This window comes from Anomalospiza imberbis, chromosome 6, assembly GCF_031753505.1.
Source record: "Anomalospiza imberbis isolate Cuckoo-Finch-1a 21T00152 chromosome 6, ASM3175350v1, whole genome shotgun sequence".
Taxonomy (NCBI): domain Eukaryota; kingdom Metazoa; phylum Chordata; class Aves; order Passeriformes; family Viduidae; genus Anomalospiza; species Anomalospiza imberbis.
The window spans coordinates 60640975-60668777 of record NC_089686.1 but is presented as its reverse complement, the minus strand read 5'-3'; the positions used below and the strand labels follow the sequence as shown (position 1 = coordinate 60668777).

At 37.2% G+C, this 27803-nt stretch overlaps 1 protein-coding gene across 3 annotated transcripts in view; it reads left to right on the top strand.

Annotated features, from left to right (window-relative positions):
* The window catches only part of ELP4 (elongator acetyltransferase complex subunit 4), a 130947-nt gene that overhangs the window by 68137 nt on the left and 35007 nt on the right, over positions 1-27803 (top strand). Inside the window, exon 10 of one of the 3 annotated variants that reach the window (XM_068194809.1) lies at positions 5412-11269. The exons of 1 other annotated variant lie outside the window; for it this stretch is intronic. In XM_068194809.1, the coding sequence (XP_068050910.1) occupies positions 5412-5462 (51 nt within the window). In that variant the 3' untranslated portion in view covers positions 5463-11269. Of the gene's footprint in view, positions 1-3977; positions 4101-5411; positions 11270-27803 lie in introns of those variants that run through there. One more of the 3 variants, XM_068194808.1, reaches the window with a different exon arrangement.

Genomic DNA, 27803 nt, shown 5'->3' with positions numbered 1-27803 from the left:
TGACCTCATCACTCTCTACAACTCCCTGAAAGGAGGCTGTGCTCAGGTGGGGTTGGGCTCTCTCTCCAGGCAGCACTGAGAGAATGAGAGGGCACCAAGAGCTGCACCAAGGGAAATTTAGGTTGGATGTTAGGAAAAAGTTTTTCATGGAAAGAGTGATAAAGTTCTGGAATGACCTGCCTGGGGACGTGTGGAGCCACCATCCCTGGATGTGGCACTGGGAGCCAAGGTTTGGTTGAGGTGTTGGGGCTGGGTTGGATTCAATGATCTTGAAGGTCTTTTCCAACCCAGGGATTCTGTGATTCTGTGAATTCTGTGCAGTTTGCAGGTACACTTGTGGGCTGGGAGAGTTCTCAGTCAAGGATTGCTGTTCCAGGATAGCTCAGGGTTTGGACATTCCCCCTTAGCTGCTGTTTTCTGTGAGCCAGCACACGAGTGGATGAGCAAGAGCCGACCAGCTCGTGGTTGTAGTCCCACTTTGGGTATCCAGTGTGTGATGTACAGGATGAACACACCCATGGCCACTGGAGGTGCCAGATGTTACAGCTGAGCAGCATTTTCTTTCTGTTCTCTGTGATGTGCAGTTATCCATTGGTGTCATGTCTTCTCCCTTGGATTTATTAGGGACTTAGTCATGTGTTGCTTGATCCATAAACCCTGCAATCTCCTGAGATGGAGATGTCTCAGGTCTGCAATCTAAAGCCCCTGAAAGCAGCATGGTAAACTTGCTAATCAACACTTCTCACCTTTTGGTGCAAGGCTTTGTAATTCTGGGCAGGTTACAAGTTTCCTCTACTGCCTCAAATGCACTTTCACAAACCTTTTTCTACCAGAGAGAAGTGGGGCAAGAGTTGTATCAGCTTTTTTTTTTTTTTTTTTTTTTTTTTTTTTTTTTTTTTTTGTCTTAATGAAGGAAAAAATGGTTCTCCTTCTAGGATGAGTATTTATTAAGAGATACAGACCAGCATGTAATTTGTAATTCTTGTTGCTGGTAAAAAAAAAAAACCTAATAGGAAGGAAATCTAGTACTTGTATTTAGATCTGATCCTCAATAGTAGCATAGCCATGGGCTGTTTATGCTTGGTCTACATCATCTAGACTAAAAATAGCCTTCCTGTCATTTTATTGGCAGAGTTTTAGCTACTCCTTTAATTCTGTTTAAAAATGGATAGAGGGAAAGACAGCATAAATATTGAATGTGTGCAGATATTTCAGTAAGTAACTAAAAGGAGGTTCCTGATGCTTTGAAGAGCTCTATAATTAAATGGAATTCTTATTTTGTTTAAGAGGCATTTCTTAAATTAATATAATCTTTTAAATTATTATATTAATTTTTGTATTTGTATCATTAATGTAGCTATTTTTATATAGCTATGTATTAAAAAATATTTGTACTAAACTGTCCTGCTTAAGTTTTATTCTTTTTAGATTTCTTTTACATTTTGATAAGAGATTACTGGTGAGGTGTTTCATTCCTCATCAGTTAAATGGGAAGCCACATTATTTCTAATTTTTCTATTAATAAAGTGAGTTTTTGCAGAATAAGAAGACAAGTCACTACTGCCTGCTAAAATCTTCAGCAATAGCTCAACAATTTCAGGCTTATTATGTTATGGTTTTTGAAAACCTGTGGAAACAAGGAAAGAAGAACTGGCTTTTTTGTTTTCTGGCTGTCCTACAAAAACTTGGGCTACTTTATAAACTTTCAAGGCCACAGTCATGTTATGTAAAAGACAGTTTTAAGGTGGAAGTGCATCTCTGATTATTTTTATTTTTTTGTGGGTCTGAAAAGGGCATTTTGACTTTGAGAAAGCCATGAAAATTAGATTCAGGCTACTGAAACACCCCTAAATCTATAAAGGAGAATTTTTACTGTGTTAGTAGAGTAAGGGCCTATTGCAGAACCATTGCAGTGAAAGGATTTTGTCAGTGCATTACTTATATAATCTCATGTACGAGGCACTTTTTCCTCTGTCTGAACTAAAAGTCTATTTGTACCATGGTCTTTACTGCTTCTCCTTCTCCATTTTTATTCATCCACACCCTGATGTGTCTTTGCATCCTTTAGGGCAGTATTATCCTGTGCATTCAGTGTAGTTGTCTGTGCTCACACAAAAAGGAGTAACTGGAATACTTTCTTGCAGCTTCTTTGATTTTCCTTTTTTTTTTTTTTTGTTTCTTGGGTTTTCATCCTGAAATTCTGTTGTTACTTTACAAATTGATCCAAAAAATCCGCACTTGTTGCAGTCAGATGCATTTGAAAGTAACTTGTGTTAACTGCTGCTTTTATGGAAGTTTGGTGGTGGTGTTACAAATGAGACGATGAAAAGAGAAGCAATGAATATTGTAGTTTTTACATTAGGGCATCCAAAATAAAGGAAATAGTTGCAATCTATCTGTTGCACACTGCTGACATAGAGGGCATATCAGTTTTCAGAACTCATGATCAAAACAGAATATTATTGCTGGAAATGATGCCACTATCTGGAGTGGGTTTGTACATACAATCTAGACTTCTGGTAAAAATATCTACAAGTAAAGCAGAATTTGTGCAAAGCCAGAAATAATCCCTTAGCCATTATTTTTATTGTGAGCAGTCTTCACTATTTCTGTGACGTTATTAGTATTCAAACTATTTTTTCAGTGGTTTATAGCTTTCTTTTTTAAAGAGGAAGTATGGTTCCATACAAAATTACATCCCTGAAAGATTTAATGTTCCCAACGTGAAAAAAAAAAAAAAAAAATTGGAAAATCACTTTCTATCTTGAAAAATCAAAGCAGCTATTCTTGTTTCAAGTTTCATCTAATATATTGTTCCGTGTGGTTGTATGATAAACACATTATTCCTTGAACAGGAATTAAGAGTAAAGCTGCCAGGAAGGGGTTTTGTTGTCAGAGTAGTTCCCGCCTCATGTTTTGTAAGAGATTTCATGGTCCCATTGTAAAGAGTGGATGATTTAAAACGTGTTCCCAAGATAAACTTTCCCATTGTCATTAATGAGGATGGATAATACTGAGTGACAAGTGCATTAGGAATGACACAGAAAGAGCTGTTAGATTTGTCAGAGCGTATCACTTCAGGCAATGAAACTTGAGGACATTCTCCTTTAGCAATTTTTTGCTATTTATTTAGAGAACCAATGATTGTGATTGCTCACACAGGTGGATTCTACTGTTTACTTCATTCAATATTTAGGTAACTTTGAAAAGGTGAAGGTGATAAATATGAGCATTGTACTCCACTGCGAGGGGCTCAAGTGGTTGCTTACCTTACAAATAATTCAATGAAACTAATCCACCATTTATTTGTTTTTAAATTGTGTATTTGGTAGGTAATTTTTTAATCTGCAATACTCTGAATGGGAGTATTTTAAAGTTATATAATAAGAAGTCCTCTGAACTGTCGTAGTGAAGCTTCTGGGATAAAGCCTAAAATTAGGACAATATACATGTAATTTACATTGACTTAAAAATTGTATTTCTCCACAGAGCGAGACTTTTTAAATATTTATCCCTGAATAATTAATAATGCATGACTTTTTTCTGGTGTTTAAAACCCTTCCAAACTACAACATGCCTATCAATTTCCATTTTGAACATGCAATTGGTCACTTTTTCGCCTTGATTCATCCTGCCTGGCTGCCAACCAAATTTTGCCTGTGTGCACCTTCCTGACACTAATAACGCCTGAGTTCCTGTTCGTTTGCGTGCAAGATTTCCCAGGCGGCAGTTTGGGGCTGGGATAAACTATCTATCATCATTGCATCCAACTAATCTGCCTCAACCAAACCAGCCCGTGATGGAAATTGCATTTGACAACTCACCTCTCCTTGGCGTGCCTGAGGTGAACATTGCTACAGACCATCCCCGGAAGGGCATAGCAGCTCCTCCATATGTTGGGGAGGATCCTTTTATTTGTGTCAGGAGACTTTTTGCAAAGCATGTATAGGCAGAGATTTTTATTATTTTTCCCCTAGACTTCCTTGTTTGCGGATGCATGGCTGCTGCTTGCTCCTAAGCTAAAGCATTTTGTGTTTGTGAAGGATTTTGGGATCTTTGTTTCATCAGTTACTCCTTTGAGATGAGCCAGGGCGATATTGGATGTATAGGAGATAAAGGTTCAAGAGGAATGTGAAACAGAAATTATTTTTTTGTTAGAATTCATAGATCAGTAGTGCTGGTCAAACACCAGGCAAAGTACATGTTACTCTGCTGACCATGACCAAAACTTAGAACTGCCTGGAGCATTTGGATAACACAGAACCTGAGAAAGAATGAAAAAGCAATTTTTTTTTTCTTTCTTTCTGTCATATAAGAAATACTTTAATTTTTTTCCAAACTGTAAGTTTATTCATATTGTGTATAGTTACTGGTTTAAAAACCTGACTGTACAAATATGATCAGACCTTTTTTTTTTTTCTGGGTAAGATTACTCAAATTATCTTCAGAGTAAAAAGCTTTCTAGGATTCCTTTTTGCTAACTACTGTCATTTTTGTAGGAGTTCGCTTTTATCATAATATTTTAAGTAACAGCCTACGTCAAGAGTGCTGCTTTTCATTAGTGAGGTGTATCACTAATGCTTCACCAGATACAATTAATTTTTTGAATGCAACCTTTCTGAATAGTTAGAGTAGTAAAGTTCTGTTTCTAGGTAGATAATTTCTTTGTAGTTTTCTTCTGTAGTTCCCATATATTGAGTTAAAAGAGACACAGTTTGGATTCCAAACTCGAGATATTCTATGATTCCAAATTCCAACTCGAGATATTCTATGATTCTGTGGTAATGCAGTTAGAAAACACTGGTGAATTGCACTCTGGGATATGTTTTGATTTCTCACTGGTTTGTGTAACAGCCTGTTTTTGCTGGAGTTTTTGTATTTTAACAGCAACACCAAGATCCCCAGTCAAATTGTCCTTTCAAATAAGCACAGCCCATTCCTGTTGCTGAACAGGGGAGTGGCAGTGGCACACAACTATCAGCCTAATTTTCCCTCACACACAAGCCATACTTTTCTCCTTAGAACTGAAATACATTTTTTTAGAGTACTTTCATTCAGCAGATTAAGTTCAAACTGAATTAGTAATCTTTTTGAGATGCTTGACAGCTGAATGTTGTGCTTGTATCTGTTTTAGTTGTGGGGGGGAAGTTAAATGATACGGGTATCACGCTTCCTACAGCATTTCCAGCCAACAAGTCCAGAAGAATCAGTACCCTTTTGAATATATAAAGCATTAATCTTAGCAACCAGCTGCTCTGAAGGCAGGGGAGAACTACTCAGCCACACAGCCATGCTCAGCTCACCTGTTACAGTAGCAGTGTGCTAAATCTACCCATCGTTGATGTCCTGCTTTCCATATTTGTTCATTTATTTATTTTAATTGACTTCATTCTGATTCTTTTTCCCTTGAGTGTGCCTCTGTGGCCCAACACGGTGCCCTGGGTAGGTGCTGGTCTCTCTGAACCTGCTGTCTTGGGGACACAAAGCAGTGTCACCATCTCAGACCTGGCATCCCAAGCGGAGCACCCACCTACCCACAGCTCTGTGTGCCATATTGCCTTGACATCTTCCACTCCTTGGGGGAAACTGTTTGGTTTGTGGATGGCTCCAGAACTTCTTTTTTTTTTAATGTTCCCTTTGGTATTAACAGTGACTTCTTAAAAAATAACTTCTTAAATTCTTAGTCTGGATTTGAGATTTTTTTTGAGTGCTCTTTCCTGTGTGACATCAAAAGCTTTCGGCCATGACTTGATGTAAAGACTTTCCTCATGTATAAATGTTCTTGTCCACATCAGAATGGGCAGTTGTCATACAAAAATGAGACCTTTCTCAAGCCTCTGCTGTTGCATATTAAACACCTGCACTGGTTTTATTGTCTGCAAAGCAATATTAGAGGGGTTTGGAGGTGGCAGAGGAGTTCCATCCTGTCACCACTGCATTGCCAAAGGAGCTAAGGGAGAGAGGGAGTTGAATTGTTGGGGTCTGCAAATTCGTCAACAGTTAAAAGTAAATGAAAAGTATCATATCATTTTCAAGATAACTGGCAATCCTTTAAAAATATTAAACATAAATATTTTAAAATAATTTTGTCAATCTCGTACACTTAAATTTACTAGTTATGTCTTAGGATCTCTAGATGTACTTATGTGCAGTGCCATTGAACATTACATTTTAAGATGAAAATGCAGTTATTTGTAAATCTGGTCTGTAGTTCAAGGTAGGTTTCCTCATCAATTTCCATACCTAGTGTGGTGGTTCGTAACCCCTTTGTTATTCTAGAAGTAATAAGAGATCATTAAGAGTGCTTTTGTATTACGGAAGCATAACTTTTAAACCTCTTGAAATTAGATTAGTGCTCTCAGAGACTGAAACTAGAAGAGACTTTTAAACTTCTACTTCAAAAAAACAGTAATTTTTATAAAGGAGAATGTGTAAAGCTCTCTATTGCACTGATAAAGCTTTACATATCATCAGTCCTTTGAAAAACACTTCATAAGTGCAATTCCTGGGATACAGCAGATGTTTGGAAAGTGTCAATTCAGACTTTGAATTGACTAAAGAGCTTACATCTCCATCAAGAGAGCTACTGGAAAATACGTAATTAGCAACATTCTTACTAAAAGTTTTTAATGTTGGGATGTGCTTTCCATACAGTTTCAAACTCTGTAAAGATGGAGTGAATATAACTAAAGGTAAAGTGTTAAATCAGGCCCCATGGGCAGCAGCTGGGATGTGTATTTGTTTTTATTATTAATGCTGTTTATCTTTGAGCTGTGATCACTGCTCTTTGACTGATGTTCCCATCCATCCTGCATTCCTCTTCACTTCCCACCTTCCTCATCTTTCTTTTAAAAACCACGATGGGAGGATCATGCTCTTCTTGGAGACTGGACTAGATCATCTCCAGAGGTCCCTTCCAATGCAGACCATTCAATGGTTCGAAGACACCAAATATTGGAATGCCTTCAGCAGCTGGATTAGTGCCTGAGCTTCTTTACTGCTACACTTGATTAGCAACCAAACTCTTGGCTGGCTGTTAATATGAATTCATTAACAAAAGAAAGCCTGATAGTCAGCCTTATGTCCTAGAGAGTCAAAGGAGGATTCTCTGTCCTCTGGGATGGAAGTTCAGCTGACAAGCAGAACTTCAAATCAGGCTGCTTCAAATGCTGTGGGCACTGCCACGGACTGTTTTCTGAATTCCTTGGCAGCAGAGAGTCCTTGTGGCTTAATAGTGTTGATTTGCTGAAATAAATGCAATCTCTGGTTGGAAAACTACTGTTTGATGAATTGTTTCATTCAGCTACACAGTTGGTGAAAGTTCCACACAACATTAAAAATTCTAGGCTTATACTCAGATGTCTTTGATTCTTCACAGAGCCCACGAAGACAAAAGCACAAAAAAGCTTTTGCACAGACTGAAACCTGTTCCTCATGAATATTCAGAGAACTGGCTTCAATCACACAGAACAGAAAAAACATATCAATCCAACCACTTTTATTGATACTACTGCTGCTTCAGGTGTTTCATCACGCTGCCTTTCCTCCCTTCAGCACAAGTCTGCGAACAATTTCTTATTTCTGGATTGCTCACCCCCAGTCTTGTGCTGCTTTAGCACTTATTTTGGAGATACTTAGTACCATCAAATCTGGCTGCAGATGGTGTGAGACAGATCACTTATGGACACTGTCACTATTACTTACTTAGTTCATTTTGTCTTTCTGCTGTTACACAGTGCCCAGGCCTTTAGGCACCCTGGTTCCATAAAGCTGCTTCAAAAGAACACAAACCCACTGTCAGTGGAAGGCAGGAAACACCTAAGAGACAAGCATTCTCCCTGGAAGAGTCTCTCAACAGAGGATGTTGGCCCACCTTGAGTTGATGGTTCACTTGCGAGTTCATATCCAGAATGATGATTCTAGCATCTCTGTCCTCACTTTTAAAGAGGATTCTTGCTGTGGAGAGAGCTACACACACACACACACACACACACCCTGACCCTACCTCCAATCCTTTGGCTGCATTAAGAAAAATCATTTGCAGTTTCACTAGGATGAGGCTGGGAGAGCTTTTCAAGCTAACAGTCCTTATCTTCTTAAGCAGACAAAAGTCGGTGATTTGCTGTGTTGGGCTTTCATCAACATATCCTAAGTCTTAGATTAGTTCAGCATATATGTTCTGTGATAGAAGAGGAAATTTTTGAGGAATTTTTGAAAGAGTGTAATGAGACATTTTGGGAATTTTCATGTGCAAAGCATCCCAAACTTAAGAAGAGAAAACCAAAGATAGATTTCACAGATACAGGATAGGTATGCTGCTATTTAAGATATTTAAAGTGGTGTTAAATTGCAAGGATCTTGAAAATTAAGATATGTGATTTGTATTTGCTCCAGCAGTAAAAAATGGGATAATGGAGGGCTAGAATGACATTGGTGTTCCTAACCAAAGCACTGGACTAGAAAAATAATCTTTGCAGTAATGTTTAGAATATGCCTGGATTTATCAAGATGATGAAGGAAAAGACTGGAGAGAAATAATTCAAGTCTTGGCAATGGAAAAGAACATATAGACCAAGAAGAAAGTTTACCTATTGGGAGTGTTCTACAGGAAAAAGTATTGCTTTCTTCTTCATTTTTATGATGCTATTTAACTTTTGAGAAGTGAGCTGTCACAATCTGAGTTGGCAGTGTCTAAGTGCCAGTGTTACATTACCACGAGCTATCATATAATCTCTTTAATCTCTTAAATCTCTTTGTGTCCATTATCATAGTCAGTATTATGCAAGTCGTGGATCTGTTCAGGGATTTTTGATGCTTCCACTTCTTGTTTTGGTTCCTTGTTTTGACTATCAGCTTTGAGCTGTTGAGATCTGTGCAAGAACACTGCATCTACCCTGACTGTTAATGGAAATTTGATTGAGGTCTCATCTGATTTGGAAGTGCAGTTCTCAAGAAGCACGTTTTCCCAAACACACAGCAGCCAGTGTCAGCTGGATCTTTGTGTCCTGGTGGCCGTAACATAAATGACTCATAAAAAGCAAGTGACATAAACAAGCAGTGCAGTTGATTTGTGTCTTCATTGGGCTATAAATAACACTTGAAGTGTATGATTTCAGAGCCCTGTGGAGCAAGTGATGTAAGAGCTAGCAGCAATATCAGACTGAGCCCTGAAGAATGCCATGCAGCTGTGCCAGAATTCCACACATCTGTACCAAAATTCCACGCAGCTGTACCAAAATTCCATACAGCTCTACCAAAATTCCACGCAGCTATGCCAAAATTCCATGCAACTGTACCAAAATTCCATGCAGCTCTGCCAAAATTCCATGCAGCTCTGCCAAAATTCCGTGCAGCTGTGCCAAAATTCTATGCAACTGTGCCAAAATTCCACGCAACTGTACCAAAATTCCACGCAGCTGTACCAAAATTCCATGCAGCTCTACCAAAATTCCACACAACTGTACCAAAATTCCACACAGCTGTACCAAAATTCCATGCAGCTCTACCAAAATTCCACGCAGCTGTACCAAAATTCCATGCAGATCTACCAAAATTCCATGCAGATCTACCAAAATTCCACGCAGCTGTGCCAGAACTCCATACAGCTATACCAAAATTCCCTCCAGCTGCCTGTACCAAATGGCAGAGTGTTGCCTTATCAGGCTGAAGTTCATCTTGGGCACGGATTCCAAGGCATTCTAGTTCAACACTGTGGATCAGCCTTTTCTTCTGGACTTGTGCCTTTAGAGGATCTGTGTTCTGACTGTAGGCATGAGCACTTTCATGCTCAGCTTTGTCTGAAACTCAGATGAAGGCAGAAAGTTGTCCAGAGTGTGACTCATTTGTGATGCAGTGGGTGGGAGCTGCAGGTAAATCACCGCAGGTTCTCTTGGGTGAAAAGGTTTCTAGGCTGTACTAGTTTTTCCTCCAATCTGAAGAGCATAAATTTAGTGAGAGGTAACAACAGGGTAAAAAATTAAAGGAGTCTGGGCTGACAAGGCTAAACACTTGTTGGGATATGGAAGGAAAGAGAAAGGGAAAAATAGGGGGTTTGATGATTTGTAGTAAAGAGTTGAGGACAGAAGAAAACACTACACAGAGGAAGAAAGTGAGTGCATGGACAACAACAAATTAGGTCTTCAGTTAAGATTATTAACTCTATAATAGGTTTTTTATTCACTATTTTCTAACAGTGGCAAGGACAGTTTTTAGGTCACCCTTTCCTAGCAGAAAGGCGGTGATTGTAATTCATCGAGGACAAGGTGGGTGGTATTGTTAATGCAAATAGCCATAACATGTGAGGATACTTGTTCTTGCTCAGATGTCTTGGTTTGTCTAGTAAATTTGTCCAGATTTGTCAGATCTGTAGAAAAAACAAAGTGCTGTCTCAGTGGTTTTAAATTAATTTGTGCTTGCGACTGGGATTTAACAGTTCCTTTGAAGCAATTATTATTTTAGTACAAGTGTATGTGAGATGCTACCTGTCAATGAGTACCTGGGGAATCCTCAGCATGCAGATCACTGACCTGATAAACTGAAGCAGCTCCAGGGGAGTTGTTATGGTCTGTCGCATCAATGAGTATTTAGGGACTCTTTAATATGTGGATTATTAGGCCAGTAAAAACGTCTGCAGCCCATTGTGGCAGTGCAGCTGTTCCACAGGAGTGTTCCTGCACAGCCTCACAAATGTCATAGAAAAGAAGCTGGCTAAGCTTATGTGGTGGCCATGGTTTTGCATTAAACAAGTGGACTTTTTTAACCTTTTCCCAAAGAAAAAAAGAAGCTTAGGCATTGATGCTCATGCAAAACTGGCTGAGTTTGGAGACTGCATTCAAAAAAATTGCCATTTTCAAATTACACATCAGGTGAACAAGAAATATCCGTATTGCATTCTGTGCCAATTCCTTCCCTCATTTTTTTATCTGCAGTGTAGGAAGTAATCAGCAAAAGTGACATCAGCTAAACTTCTTAATTTACTACAGTGACTGATACCAACCTAGAACACATCCTGACAAGGAGACTGACCTGTGAAACTAATTTCCTTGGAGCAGCATTCAAAAATGACTTCGTGTCAAACACAAAGCAAAATTATTCCTGAGTAATATAAAATTGTAATATATTTCAGCATTTTTAATAGTTCCTGAAACACTGCTCCAAAAAACCAAAACCTGTTTTTGACTATGCTAGCAAGTACAGCTGACAAGATAAATGAATAAACAAAAGATAAATCAAATATCAAAATGATAAACCAAAGATAAATCAAGATAAATAAATTTAGGTTATCTGACTTAGTGAAGATGTACACAAGGTGAAAAAGCAAGGCTTTGTGAACACCGTGAATATTTTCCTGTATAAATTTCTCACACAACTTAACTTCAAATTTTGCATTTCAATAACAAAGGTCTAACTAACACCATTTTTACTCATGTCCATATGATATTGCTGTTTGTAAAAATTTTGTGGGCCTGAGAAGAAGAAATTCATAATAAGGAAACAAAGATGACAAAGTGTGTAATGAATACTGTGAATATGGAATGTAGGTCCAAAGTCCTTCATTTTTAAAGAGCTATTGCAATTTTTTGAGTGGTTTTAACTGAACAAAGGAGAAAAATGATGTGCCTTCCCTAGAATACCTTTAAAACCAAAATCTGGTTCCATCTCTTGTTGTTCTTTGTGCAATCCAGAACAGTTCAATCTTTTTTCTAGTCAAATTGACACTGAAATAATTATGCAACTGCTGATTTAGTTTTATAACTGCAACAGTGGTTGGATTTGGGAGCTGTTTCTCCAGTTTCTTAATAAACCACATTTGGATTTTGACCTTTCTGAATTCAGATTTGAGAGGCTGAAGATGCAATGGTAGCATTTTAAGCAGTAAATGCTAATTTTTGCCTCTTAAACTGAGGCAAGCTGCGAAGAGCAAAGACTTCTTAGGAAGAGTTGTCAGCTTAAGTTTGCACCTTTGATCTACAGCGAGGTTCTCAAAGCTTCCAGCATTACATTTCTTATTTGAAAAAATGTTCCATTATGTCTGTTACTGACACTTTTAGAAAAATAAGTGCCATAGTAACTGCCAAATTAAACAATCGATGGAAAGTAGGAAGAATGAAATATTACTAAAAACAAAAAGTTCCTCTGTCTGCTGGAATAATAGGAAATTATCACATTAAGCACATTATCAGGATAAAAAAATGAGCAATCTGTATACATTACAAAACATTTATTAATTTCATTAAGTAGATCAAATTCAGAACTTTGTTCCAGAGTCAGTTTGCAATTAGAAGTTTCTTGTGAACTCGATATTTAAATGAAAATTACTTATGTTTGCATTGTTATCTCAATGACTGTGATATAATTTACTTAGGAGAGGTCAATCAGTGTTCACAATGAAATTCACACAAAAATGCATTTCACTGTATAGTGTATATTCAGTATATATTCAGTGGGACAGAAAACCCAGATTTTATATTTTTTTTGTAATTTTCTGTCTTTTGAAAAGATTTAAGTAGTTTTGTTTATAAATGGAATGATTTATTTCAGTTTAGTAATTTGGACCTCAGTTTCACTCTTCTATCAAAAAGGAAAATACAGACCTCACAATCAAATTACAGCCAGAAGTTCTAAAGGCAAAGATTAGAAATTCACTCTGTGAAAACTTATCTATTGCAAAATGGGAAATAACAGTCAAGAAAACAATTCCTTTGCTGGTTTATAGGAGATGTTGATAATTTGTTATGTGATTACCCATTAAAGCACACTGATTCTCTGAATGGGCTAAAAAAGATTGCTTTATGTTTGTACTCAGATCATTTTTTAACCAAAATGCAGAGTAAAACCAGATGGATGAAGTCATTATTTGTAATAGCACTGAAAACAGCAAATGTTTCGGGATATACATGCAAGAGATTTTTGTCAATATTATGCCACATATGAATAATTCATTACTGAAACAGTGCTGCACTTTATAAATAAATAGCCATCTGCAGTATCATATGCCATAATCCTACAAGTACTGACACCAATGAGCAATGTTTTACATGTCACTAACTCAGCAGTACTGTTCTGATGTTAAAGAATAATAGTTCTAATTTAGGAAGAGTCTGTAGGCTAATCAGCAACTTCTTCAGGCCTGAATTCAAGATATTTAGAGTAAAAATAATCTCAGTTATTTCAGTTTTAAAACAATTTCAATTGTTTTTTCTGCCAGGTGCCAGTGATTGCCGTCACTTGTTCTACCCAAGAAACTGGGAAGAATAAGGGCATCTTCCATCAGAGGACATGTTAAAATAGCATGCTAACATTTGTGATCGTTTCTGGTTTGATTTCTGGGATTTTTTCCCTCGAGATGCTGAAGTTGTGTGAGGTGTTAAGTGTCAGAGCAAATGGCAGTGTGGGCTTGGTTCCAGCTCCTGCTGGTACGTGGTCACTCCCCGTGGTGGTTCCTGCCTCACAGGTAGCCAGGCCATGACTAGGTATTGATCCAAAAGAAAGGGCAGAAACATCCTGGCCACCTGCCACGGGAAATGCAGTTTTGGATACTGCTGTCACCAGCAAGTCTGGCAGGATTGCACAGAGGAATGCAGCCAGTTTTCAGCGAAAGCATCAGTAGCTCTACTTTGGCTTGAAGTGACGGTGTTTTCCAGGTTAAGTGAATTTCCTCTTTAAATAAAATCACTTTGGTTACTTTTCTGTTGGAAAAACTAGGCTGTGCCCAGAATCTGGACCATGTGAGAGACTGGGTGGTGAGAATTCCAATGTACTGAGATTTAGGTTTCCTGTGCATTCATGGTGCTCTGGCTGTTATGGCACATGGTCTCACATAAACACAACTGCAACTCCAAGTCCTCTCACAGGTGCCCAGCGAGTTCACACAACTTTATCTCACCAGTATTTTTTGGTCTTTGTCCTGGGGAAGGAGGAAAAAACATTCATTACAGCTGCAGATGGTCCTGCCTCAGGGGCAAGGGGGGCAGCACATACAGGCCTTATCTTACCCTCACTTTCCTTACATTTCCTTTAACTCAAGCAATGATTTTGTGTCCTGATGCAAAGTGGTCGTTTTGCATAACACAAATTTCAAAATAGACTAGATCAGAATTTTAATAGCTTCAATTACTGCTGAAATATTTGTCTTTTCCAGATACTCACCTATTTTGCCTTAATTTAGCTCTCATGCCGGTTTCTCATTAGGTGGTTATCACAAAACAGATCTTCCAATTGACTTTCCAGTATTTAAGGTCCCTGTCTGACAAATGATCATGGTGATAACACATTGTCAGCCAACTTAATGCATTAACTGAATGTTAATGCATTAAGGCAGAATAATGTGCACAAATAAATACAATATAAATAAATATGAGAAGTGCTCCTCTGGCTGGTTCTGAATACGTCCATCCAAGCTCCAGGAAATCACAGCTGATATCCATAGCTGTAACAATCTTTTCTCCTATTCCTTCCCACCCATCTTCTTGCTGCCTTTGATCGTGGGGTATCTTTTCCCTGGAAAGCTCAGGGAATGTTCTTTGGAGCCCACCACATCTGGTAGGGAGCAGGCTTTAGTGTCACAGTTCCCTGTCCAGCAAGGGTGCCCTGGACTCTCCTCTAAATCAGTGATGCTTTGTGAGAAATGCTGCTTGGAGCTCCCATCATGAAAATGCTCATGGGGAGAGGACTTGGAGGGAGAAAAGGATAAGGTACCACTTCTATGGTTTCTGCAGGGCAGGGGGTGGCAGCAGCATTTATGGATTTTACCCCTTAGTGTCGTGACTAAGGGGTGAAATCTCCCTGGATAACATTTGTCTCGGTTTTCGTGGAGTGGAGTTTGGTAGATAACATACCTTGAGAGTGAACCATTGCAGGTAATTCATTGTGGGAAACGGGTTTGCAAGGGATTCTCAAAACCTGACAGAAAGCTCACACAGCCTTGCACATCTGTGTGCAAACTCTGAGATGGGGTGTGCTGACTCAGCAAGGCCAAGGACTAGAGATGACAGGGTTGAGAGAGATTGAACTAGAAACAGGTTTCAAACTATGGCCTTGCAGAAAGATCAGATATTTTGGAGACTTAGAGCTGTGAAAGATGCATTGTAGCAGGACCATGTGGTGTAAAAATATAGGTGATTGTTGTTAGGAGTATTAGCAGCATTGTGTGGCAACAGCTAACAGGCTGAAAAGCATTTGTAAGGAATTGCAACCAGGAAATGGGTTGGCTTCTGATGGAACGGCCTTGAGTTTTACATCTCCTGTCTCACCTTTCATTGAGACTGATATGGAATAAAATCTTTTAAAACACCTCTCAGCTGCCCTGTCTCTATGAAAGCTGGGAAAGCCAACAATTCATCTCTCGTTCTTCTATCTGTTAGACACTGTGCACTATAGCTTTTACAAACACTGAGAGTAGTTTCTAGTGAGAAATGAAAACTGTTAACAGGATAATGATCTAAGGGACAGCGTTGTCATCCTCACATGGATATTTGATCCATGTGCTCTTCTGTACAGCAGCAAAACCACCATTTATGCAAATGAGGTGAAACAGCCTTTGCATGTGTCAAAGTTGCAGATCAGAGGACTTGGACTCATTTGTGATTGCATCTATATGAAAGCCTTAACATTTGACATTAGGCCCAAATATGAACCTGTTGTTTGATAACTGCACTCCACCATTGAATGTTTCCCTGTAAAGCAAGATGAGAAAATACCTAAATAATGTGTATATTTCAAGATGCCTTCATTTCTGTTTAGGTAAGTGCAAAAATAGATTTGTGTAACGTGTAATAAGGATTTTAATAAATGCTTGAAAATGGATTTCTTAATATACTCATTATGTTTCTGAGCCTGCTAATTCTTTAAGGAAATGAAGAAAAAATAATGAAATTATGTTACACAGGTACTTAATTTTTTTTATCTCTGATACTACTCTGGTAATTAATGTCTGGTTTATGCAAACTAGACAATATCTCTTACTGGACACATTACTGTCAAGGAAATATTACTTGCCTTAATTATCAGTAATGAAGCAGGGATAAGCTGCTCACTTAGATATAATATATCTAATGACCTTTTCAGCTAAAGGTTATGATGAAAGGTATCAGTTTCACAAATTAAGCCTCATTCAGTTTCTGGCCTTTGTCTAGATTAATGTTTGGAGGATGAGTTTTAAAGTCAGACATAAATTGTGTTTGGTGTTTAAAATTGATTTAGTGTCTTGCTTTTAGTACATCATTTTCTCTCGTATAAATTACACCAAGCCTCATTTTTATCTTCATGTTTTATTAGGAAAGCCAATAGTAAAGTCTAGTCTTGTCTTATTAACTGCTGCTGTATATTTTGACAATAGTAACTGGCAGAGGAAAGCTTAAATAAGCATTTTAATAGGGAGGCATATAATGATTTTTAAAAAGCTTTTTTTCAGTTATGTTTGTTTAAAAAACTTTTTAATCAAAGGGTTTTTTTTTTCCTAATTCTGAACATATAAACCAATTAAAAAATACAATCATTCCAAAGTGCTATTCTTGTTTGAGTCCACGACCTGGTTGTGATTCAGATTTTTGGGTTTTTTTTGGCTGATTCAGCAGTGACATCAAGAATTAATGTAACAGTTCATATAGTGGAGCATGAAACAGCTCAGTGATGTTTAGGAAATTTTAGAATTGCAATGTACATGAGTACCTCATAGAAATAAGTTACATCTCCTCTTGTTGCTAGTTCTGTAGGAATTCAGTGATATTGTGGTGCTTCTGCACCCAGCACACTTGGTCTTGGGTTTGAATGTAATTTAAGGAAGATTCCAGATAAAGGATGAATTCTGTGTGTGCTGATATATGAAAGGAAGGGCACACCCAGCTCGATGTGCCACAATTACCATTCAGAACTGCACGCAGGGAGCAGAATGTGTGCATCAGTTTAACCCTCAGCTCCTGTTCCTACAGCCAGTTTCAGGGGACTCCAGGGTGTTCTCTCCTAAATAACTAAATCCAGTGTGAGCTGGATACTCATGGGTATGAGTATGAGCTCTCCTAAATGACTAAACCCATGGTAGTATTTAGGATGGATGTTTCTTAGCTCAGATGTGAGTCTTCATTCTTCTGGCACACCAGACTGGAAGTGACAGAGTCTTCAAAGCCTCCAAATTCCCTTGGAGCAGTGGAGCTCCTGTGGTGAGCAGGATGTTGGGACAAACTGCATCTCACCTTGCTCATGGTAAAACTCTCCTGCTGCTCTGTTCTCAGCCTGCCTCTGTGTCCTTAACACCACGGGGGAGTCACAAAACATTGACTTTGAACAGAAATCTCTTCAGTCTGACTTGGCAGAGGTAAACCTGCCAATAATACGGGCAGTTGCTCAGATCCACAGTGTGATTTTGACCCAAATAAAGCCCACAGACCTCAGGCTAAACTGAGAAAGAGGGAGGACAAAGCCAGTTGTTCTTTGGAAAGCCTGAGAGATATCAAATTAATTGGTGTAGCAGGAATTAATCAGCTGATCCTACTGTGTCAGCCAAAGAGAAGGCAGCAGCCCTGTTCTTGACATGGACGTGGTTTTTAGGAGAGCTCAGTCCCCAGCCTGGACTGGGGGCAATGTGCTCTTATTTCATTGAGATTCCTTTGCTCTTCCATGTGGAGAGCAGGAATGTTTCCCCTCTTCATAGAGTTCATTCCAGAGGTTTGCACAAACTGCTTTCCTTCTCACAGGAAAGAGGAAATAGGGTGAGTGCTCATCCAAAGAATGTGTTACTCTTTTTCTGTGTCATAAAGAAGAATCTAAGTGTGACTGCTTTTAAAATTGACATTTTTAAAATTTATTTTAAAAATTTTAAGTGGCCACTTGGTTTTGTTTAGTTGGGTTTTTTTACTTTTTTAATACGTCTCATTTGTCAAAAATGTTTAGCCTAGTATGAGAACAACAAATTTGTGTTTGATTTTTACTTCAAACTGTTTGATACAAAATTCTTTTAGACACAATCTGGATATTAGATACACTGAAAAACTTCACTTTATTAGAAAAACCACCCTTTGGACCATGACATTTCTTGAAATTATGTTAAATATTTGAACAGTAAGTGGGACCTTAACAATGTGGTTATTAGGAAGACATCAGCAGTAAATGTAAATTAAAACATATTCTTTTCTGTCAAACACTTTTTTTTGTGATAATAAACAGTGAAGAGAGGAATTAAAGTACAGCTACAACAAATTTAAGTGTTCTCAATAGTATGTTGAGTTTAAATCATTCATATGAACTAAAAGAACACTTAAATATATTCAAAACCAAAGCAATTTCTTTAGATGTGTGCAAACAGAACGGGAAGAAGCAGGTGTAGGGAAAAAACCCACCATTTATCAAGTGGAATAAATTGAAAATTTGTTTGAAACACTAGATAAACTTAAAAAGTGGTAGCTTAATTATGAAGTTGATATGTACTTAGAGAGTGGGAAAATATCAAATGCATTTCATAATGGGAAACAATGGAATGAGTAAAACAAAATGCCTCTAATAATATGTTGAAGCCATTTCTCTCAGTTCCTTCCACTTCTTCACCAATATCTACTTCATTCAGCTGGTTTTCACATTCTTGCTGTGTGTTTCTACCCCTTACCACCTCTTCTTAAACTGTGTCACTGCCAAAATGCTCAAATATTTATCAATAAATTCAGTGATCCTAATTTAAGGTAGGTGGTGTGAACATTCAGGGGTGAGGAACTAAACTTCCTAATGTTTTTGTGGATCTGAAAAATTCAGATAAAATCTCTCTCCCTGTCTTCATGGGGGAATTCATTTTGCTCGTCCTTTTTCCCCAGGTATCTGTAATATAAATAAATGTTTTGCATTTTATGTTCTGAGTTCCTTGGACTGGTGTTTCAGTAGAATATGGCATTAATTGGCTTGAAGAGTTTGAATGTGAACATTCTAATCCCTGCTGCAAAGCAAAGCCTGGCTAATTGATCTCCATTTGGATTTACAAACCAAAGTCCATTAGGCTGGACTCTGAATCCACTCCCCAGAAAATCCCTGCAAAACATTTTCCTTTTGAGTTTTTTTGAGAGCTGAGAGAGAGAGAGAGATCTAACAAATGTAGAGAGACAAATAATGGTGAAACAAAGTTTTTCCAGAGTTAGTTTTTGCAGAGCTGGTCATTAAACCAGGAGCTTCCCAGGCCTATTCCCAGGTTAATTTCTTCATAGAGAAAAAAATGTCTTTGCTTCTATCTGCACTCATACCTGAAGTTTCCCAGCAGCAGTTGTATATTATATGATGGTATCAAAACCCCTGAAATTGTGCAAGAGCCAAAAAAAAATTGTAACTGAACTACTAAAGCATGATTTTTGCAAGTATGACAATGCCTGTAAAAGCAGCTCCATATTCCTTGGTGGGGCTCCTCCTTTAGAATTAGCATCTAAACCACTTCAGTTTGGCCTCAACTGAAAGTGTATTTACACATGAGCTACAAAAATGATCTTTGATTTGATTTTTCCTTATGTATTGTGTGAACAATTTGGAGAAACACATGTGGAACTGGGATTTTTATGAAAAATTTTCTAAATACATTTTCCCTTCCAAAATTATACTCTATTACTTGAAGCCTAAAATGAAAGTATGCTTCTCTGGTGCCATATTAATGATACCTTTATGACTACGTGTACTTAAAAATATAAGTTAGAAAGGGTCTTGGTCAAATATTTTAAACAAGCCTTTACAATATCGTTCGAGCAATGTCAAGTACAATTTTTATTTTAAAAGATTTTGTTGGAATTTAGTCTCCGAAAATATTAATAACAGCTTACAGCAGGTAGGCTATAAAATAACACTGTATGCTGTCTATTTAGTTTCTGGTTGAAAAAGCACAGCAGTACTTTAGTTCATTACCTTTGAAAAAAACAGTAACAAGATAATACAGCTGCCTCTGATTAAGATGTAAATTCTTTCTAATTAGAATGTAAATTCTTACATTTAAATGAAGACATCAATTGTCAGGATGCCATATGATATCTTATTCCACCTTGCCTGAATGAAGCCCTCACTGTTCATCTATGGCACTAAAATAGTTCTGCAATGCCTTTGTTCTCTGATTCTTGTAATATTCTCTTTTCATGTTCCCTTTACACATTGCTTTTGTTTGTTTTCCCCCTGCATCTGATATTGTTGTGTCTTGGGATTTTGCAGAAATTTGGAATGAAAATTGAGTTCAGTCAGTGCCAGTATTTGCTTGTGCCTCAATTACTTCTGCTGAATTTTCCTCAATGCAAATCAGGCAGGTTGCATAAAGTGGTGCATGTATTTGAAATAATTAATTTTCCGTAAAATGATGGATCAAGTCCAATCAACCTTCATGGAATCCAAATAAAAGAATAGAGAATTGGAAATTAATTAACATTTTGTGTTGCTAATACTTTATTATGCAGCCTAAACTATAAATAATAAGTTTTATTTTTGAGCACAACTTTTTATTATGAACTGTTGATGATAACCTTTGACATAATTATCTTGTTAATATATATTACTGTGTTAACCTAAATTTAATGCCATGGAAGTCATTGTAAATGAATAACATTTTAAAAGAGAAAATAACAGGATACAGAGAGTTTAAGAATTGACCCATTAATTAATTTTGCATGTAAAGCTCTTCTGCAGAGTTAAGGCAATGTGTCTACCAGTTGATTTTAAAGTGTTTAATTTCATTGATTAAAACAGCCCATAATACTGAATCTTGTTGTCTGAGAGCAAGGCAGTTTGGATTTTTTTCCTTTTAGTATGTATTTTTAATGGAATATTTCATGCCAATAAGATTCTCTGCTTATGACACTTGGTCATAGATAGTGACACCATTTTGGTGAAGTGACCAAATCTTAATATAAATGGCAAAAGTTTTTTTTTGATCTGTCATGTTTAGATATGAATGTGTGGTACAAATAATATTCATAATGCCTTTCTGCACAGAAAGTTATAATTATGACCAAATTGTCAGTAGAAATAACAGTTTATGTGATGATTCCAGTTCAACTGATGTGTCTCTATCACAGTTCTACTTAACATTTTAAATTTGAGTATAGTTTTAAAAGTTCTCATAATAATAGTTGTATTTTCTCTCTGAGCACTGCTTACCATGAAGTCTTTCACTGAAAGTATTGCCCTGGGTTTTTGCCACTGAATTCTAGCAGGCATCACTTTATTATCAGCCACAGAAACTGTTTGTTAGGGAGTCATAAAAGAGACTATAATGTTGGAGTTTTTTAAGCTGTAACAAGCAGAAAGACTCAGTATGTTAGAAAAATATGATTTATTTATCCCAAACCCGCTACTTGCTTATGCAAGTCCTGGTTTAATAACACCTGTAGTAATCTTACCAAAACAGGGAGTTAAATACAGTTTTTCAAATCTTTTTTACTCGGTGAGGAGCTATAGGATATTATTATAACTTCAAGTTGCAAGTTCAAATATGCCACCCCTTCTCCTTGGAGCTGCAAAATAAGCACAGAAGGTGGTGATTGCTGAGGAAGTTCAGTCATGTAAAGGTTCAATCGGTGTGTTTGATTGAGTCACTGGAGTTGGGGTATCTCATGCGTAGTATCAAATGGTCAAGTGTTCTGAAGTATAATATAAATAACTTGGGGCATTGCAAGTGATTTTGACAGTTTCAGCAAAAGAAATATTAAAAAACAGAGTTTATAAGTGATATTAAAATAGGCTGCATAGTGTGCTGTCCAGTGTCAACCTCAGTTCTGACATTTAAGAGGAAACTGCTGAAATCCAGAAGTATTTTATGTGGAGAGCTCACACTGAAATTCTGGAAGACTGTGCCTTCTGTGCCTTCTACCTTAGAAGAAAATTTTCATAAACATGAGGCTTTTTTTTTCCCCTTTATACTTCCTTTAAAAAAAATTACTTGTACTAAAAGCTGATGCATTTTGTTAAAGGGAATAGCATTCTGTGATCCTGAAGAGACTCAGGTATTTCAGTTGAGACTAATCAATAGCAGCTAAATATTAAGAAATTCCCCTATATTTACTGTGTTGCACAGAAAACAAATTGTTCTGGGGTATAGGGTGGTAATATTGCTCTCTGTGTGTGCATATAAATATATGTATATATGTGTCTATAAATATATGTATTCTAGGATGCCTTGGGTGCTATATTACTATTTCTACTATTCCAAACAGATAGTGGATTAGTGTCATGTTTCATAGTATATTTAATAATTCTCTTAGTGGGTGAAGAGGAAATAACTCTGATCAGTTTGGCCTGGATATTGAACTGGAAGGAAGTAAGGGACTTTTCATCCAATTAGACTCACATCTAAGAAACATGATACAGATAACAGGGTAATAAAAATAAATCTGTGTAGTCAAACATTTTCATGTGCAAAATGAGCTGAATGACTGTAGAAACTGAGCAGATTCTAGCCTTTGAGGGTTTTAGTTAGAGAAAAAACAGTATCATTTACAAAAATGTTCCCTCTGTTGCTTTCCTTCCTCAAAATACCTTCTAGGTTATCCACAAAACACAGAATGTCACCAATGTCACCCTTGCTTTTTTGATATTATAAGGTATTTCTGAATGAGAGGAGTAGCCAGTGATAACCAGGTCCTATAAGCAGTCAAATTTTTCACTTTAAGGCTTTGTTTAACCACTTGATCTGTGCCCAACCCCAACACCTTTGGTTTGGAATATACAATGAAATGGTGGTTGTAAACTTCCTTTCTGCAACACAGTGATTTGTCCTGTATCTCTTCTTCCTTCAATTTATATTTTTGTCTTCCACTTTTTTCTGCATTTCACTCAGATATTTTTCTCTAGCAAAAAAATAAAAAAGTTGTCTGCCATTCACAGTTCATTCCATTCATCAGAGTGAACAATTTGACAATTTCTCATTCATCACAGACTTTGCAAATCACATCTCTAGAGCTTTCTTTGCAGTTCAAGTCTCTATTACTTCTTTTTTGGTGACAGCAGTCCAAGACCCTCCTGTTGCCTCCTGAGAGAATATCAAAAAGACTGTTTAAAGTGTGAGCTTAGTAAGTTTGCAGAAGAAATCTTATTTACGTCCTGCCATTGACTGGTTTTCACCTTCAGTAAGTTCTAGAATTGATCTATCTCTTGTGGCTAGCACAGTTTGTACACACAGAGATGTGAATTTCCTGATGTGATTACAGCCTGCACTGCACACCTCAGGAGGATGTGTCAGCAGAGGAGGTGAATTCCATTCTGAATTCCATTCTGAATTCCATTCCATCCCATCCTGAGGCACTCTCTGGTGGTGTCTCCCACGGAACATTTTCCTCACTTCTGCTGGAAACTCACCTCCTGTCTTGCTTTGGACATTTCCTCCTCATGTGAGATTTCTGACTATTCCTAACACGTAGCAATAGCTATGGAGCTGAGTTTGCAGTGGTCCCCTTGCCAAGGCAAAGTATCCTGCATTTTTTATTTATTAATTATTTTTACTATATTGCATTCGTAGGGCCATCTTGAATCTTTTACATTACTCAGCAGCATCAAGGTCTTCTTCAGCTTTTAGCAGTGTATTAAACCGAGATGTATTGCTGCAAAAGTCCAGCAAGCTACTTCAAATTTATGTGTAAATCAAATTAGACCTTTTTTTTTTGTCTCCTGGTGCTATTTCACCACCACTTAAACTGGGAAGTGTGGAAAGCAAAAGTGTTATTGCAGTCAGCACAGGCTAGACTTTGGGTTGAATGTCAGCATGATATGATAGGTTCGGGGGGTTGATCTGAATTTTGAGATATTTCAGTACTCTGTGAAACAGTTTGACTTGTCTGCACCAAGTAACAGTGAGGCAGGCTGCCAGAGTTTGTTGTACTAATCATTTGTCTCTACGGCTGGGGAGGAAACAAAGACATTCTGCCATATTAATGGGGAAACATCTGCCCTTCTAGGGAGGGAAGTCTGATTAAATAAAAGAGAATAACTTTTATTGTCAGGGTAACTTATATTGTCAGTGTGGAAAAGGAGCGTGCAATAATTGCTGGGAAATTATAGTCAGGAGTGGGGCTTCTGTGACATTTTTGGTCTTCTATTCATCTGTCCAGTTTTAGTGAAAATGTCAGCACAGACATAAATAAGAAGCCAAGTTTAAACTCTCAGTATAAGCTAGAACTACCAAAGAGGTCTGAAATATTACAACTAAATTATTTTTAAAATCATTTCCCGTGATCTTATTATGAGCAGGATTCCCATTACAAAATGATGAATATCTTTTCTTTCTCTACAGTCACGAGAGGAAAACCTTTTCCTTCACATGCTGTGTTATGCCTGACAAAATGAATTAAATGCATGTTTATGATAATTGTGTTATTCATTTTACTTAGCAGTGGAGAGGTGATAGAATGAGAAACAAATATTTTGAATAGATGTTTTCACAGAGTAAATGAAAGCAGTAGTGAGTGTATGAATAAGTCATGGTAAAAACTGTTCAGACACTTATTTTGGACGTACACAGCATTATTTTGCCTAATATGTACATTAGGTAGGGCTTTTGCTTATATTATGCTCTGAATATGTCATCAAAAAGCCTTCTTCTGAATAGACTTGCTTGAATTATGGATACAGGGACCCAGCATATTTTAAAACAGGCTTTAAAAATATGCAGAGTGCAAGTGACATTGAAACACTTTTTATGCATCTCTTCATTCAATTTGCTTTATTCATTTTCAAAAACTGAGAGATGGCTTCCAAATTGTGTATAAAAATGTTCAGTGTAAACCAGTAAAATAGGCAGAGGCTTTGTTTTTTATTTTGTTGGTGGATTTTCAGTCTTATCTTAAAAAGAAGGAGCCATCAAATGCAGCTTCCACCAAATGTGGATATCCATCACCAATTTCCCCACCACCATCAATCACACTGAGCCCATCACACTGAATTATTGTCGTGAAAAAAGGAAGCAGCTTTATAATTGAAAAAAGGAAGTTTTCTCACTAAATTGTGACCTGTGTGCAAATATGTGCAGCCTGATTTGAAGTCCACTTTGCTAGAGAGCTGCAGTACTTGGTGAAGTTTTACATGAGCCGTGTTTTTAACAGTGTAACTGTAATAATTCAAAACTCTGCCAAGCCTGAAGGTTGAAGCTTATCTCATCAGGTTGATAAGTAGTACAGATAATCAGATGTTCAGTATTTGAAGTATATACAAAATAAATCATTTTGTACAAGAGAATTGTGGGTGGCAGTTATTGGAAATTAAAAGTTGATGTAAAATAACAGTTCCAAGTAGCTTATGCACAGTTTTTAGCATTCTAACATGAAGATGTTCTATTCCTATCATTAACTAAAAAGATGGTTGAGATCCCTAAGTGATTTTTAAAATATATATATATAAAGCCATAGAAATATGCAAGGAAATGGTTGCATTACAGTGGCTTTGACTGTAAACCACATTTTCAAACTCACCTGTAATTTGTAGTCATCCAGCTCTGGATGATGTTGAGAAAATGTTGTCCAATTATTTCCATGGTCCAAGTGGAAAAGGTGGTTCCCTACACCTCATTCTGTCTCCTCATCCTGTGGGGTTCTCAGATGACTTCTTGTCAGAAATGGGTCCCACTCAGGTGAGTCCTTTTTTTGCAGGTATCCCCTTAAATTTCTGCTTCATAGTATATAAGGATGAAGTGTTTCTTAGCTATGACATTTTTGCACCAAATTTCAGAGCTCTGTATTTAAAAATTCAGGTCCATTTTGCTGCTCTGGCTGATAAACCTTTATTCATTCAAGAGACCTCTCACAACTGGTTTTACCCTTGACATGGAATAATGGTATGATAAAATGACTTAAAAGCAATCTGGGCCATTAAACTTTAGCCATTTCCATTAATGCATTGTAGATATGGACTGCATTTGTTGTTCTGCACATTTTTGGGTTGTGCTTATGGAATTAGAAGAAAAGTTTCTAGTCTTTCATTTCCACAGCAGTCTGAGATGTTTTAATTGCTTCACTTGGTTTGTTCTGTTGGGGCTCTCCACTGCTCCAGCCATTTAAGCAGTCTGAGACCAATTGTCTATAATCTGACATAGAAGAAAAGCAGGTTAAAATGTCCTTTTTACTAGTTCAGAGATCAACTAGAAGAGAATGGGAATTATTGTGGAATTATTTTTGTGCAATCATTTGTTATAAATTCAGATAAATAATTACCTACATCCCCATTAATGTGCAAACTACAGAGATACTTAATTTCCAAGAGGAAGTTTTGCCCCTTTATATAGGAAATACAGCATATATATATATATATGTATATGTACTGCTAAATGAGCTTAGATAGTATTAATTATATATTCAAAATAAAATTAAAATTTCTTTTGCATAAATGTTTTGTGTTTTGATCCTGGGTGCATCTTTACACAAACAGAGATGATCATGCAGCTATACAGAGTCAATTTAAAAGCTGACAGAATAATTCATGCATGTGTGAGTTACCATATAATATAAAAATCTCAATGAAACTCTATTTTTTATGACCCACCTATATGTGCTGAATTAGTGATCTGTAATAATTTCGCTGCTCCATAATAAATTGCTACCATAGAAATCTCATAGCACTGTGGAACAGCATCCTCTCAGATCTCAGCCAAAAACATACTTCCAGTTACAAATAATTGAAGATAATGGAATAAAAAAGTTTGGGGAAAGCAGCAGAGTTCATCCATTTATTTATTCTTTTAGGGGCTTTCCTTGCTGTTCGTTGCAGTGCTGAAGTGATGCTGAGTTGCACGACTTGCACTGTAGCTTTTTTCTTAGATTTCTTTAACATATAGAAGGCATTAATTATAGCCCAGAATTCCAGCTGGGAGCATCCCAGTAGGCAGGAAAAGGGAGATGCTGCTTTTGGAACTGAGCACCAGTCATCTGAGAGGTGCTAAAAGGTGTGGTTTTAGCAATCCGTTAAGGATTTTCTCACCTTCCCACATGCATTAAATTTCAGTTGTTACCTCGCTCTGGATGTCTGTTACAGTAAGCATTAAAGTTAATGATTGTTCTTGAAAATGGAGCTTTTTTCCATTCATGGGAGCTATTTTTTCCTCAAAAAAAAAAAAAAAAATGAGGCTGGTGATGGCAGAGCCACCTGAACCAAAATGCTGATCCAGAATATTTTTCACAGATGCCACGGACACTCTTCATGAATCTGTATTTTGTCAAGTTTTTGATTTCTTGGCTGTTTCTGGGACTATTCAGCATCTAATATGAAATGCGTGATACATTTTGAAGATGAAATATTTCTTTCACTGCCTTTTAGAAGAGACCCTAGGAGGAGGAGGAGGTGGGATATCTTGAAACTGTTTCCTTGAAGTGATTTGCATCTACAAACTGTACCAAATTTCCAAGGAGTCCACCTGTCTTTTGTACACATCTAAAGGAGCTGTCTGTATTTACAATTCCTGAGGATCTTAAAAGCAATGAAATATGATGGCTGCTTCATACTGCCATTTTTTCAATATCTTCATTAGAAAAGTCGACTAATTATCTCCTATGAGCATTAGATCATTCTAGCAGATCCTGACTAACAGGTGGATTTTGGTTTTTGATACAATTTACAGTATGTTCAGCCATTAATGGTGCTTTAAATAAACAGTAATTATGTATTTGAAAATCCATTAGATAATTGACTACTTCTTTTAGGAGCATGTAGTGTCCTTCTTAACACAGTCTCATCAAAAGAAAAACCAAAATATCTGTTTATATTATTTTAAAATAGCAGACTCTTCCCAATGCATTTGCTTTGTATCTAAAGTGACTTTGAAATACAATTCTTAAAAAAATATGTTGACCTGCACTTTGAATCTGCTGTGGTAAGGAAAAACC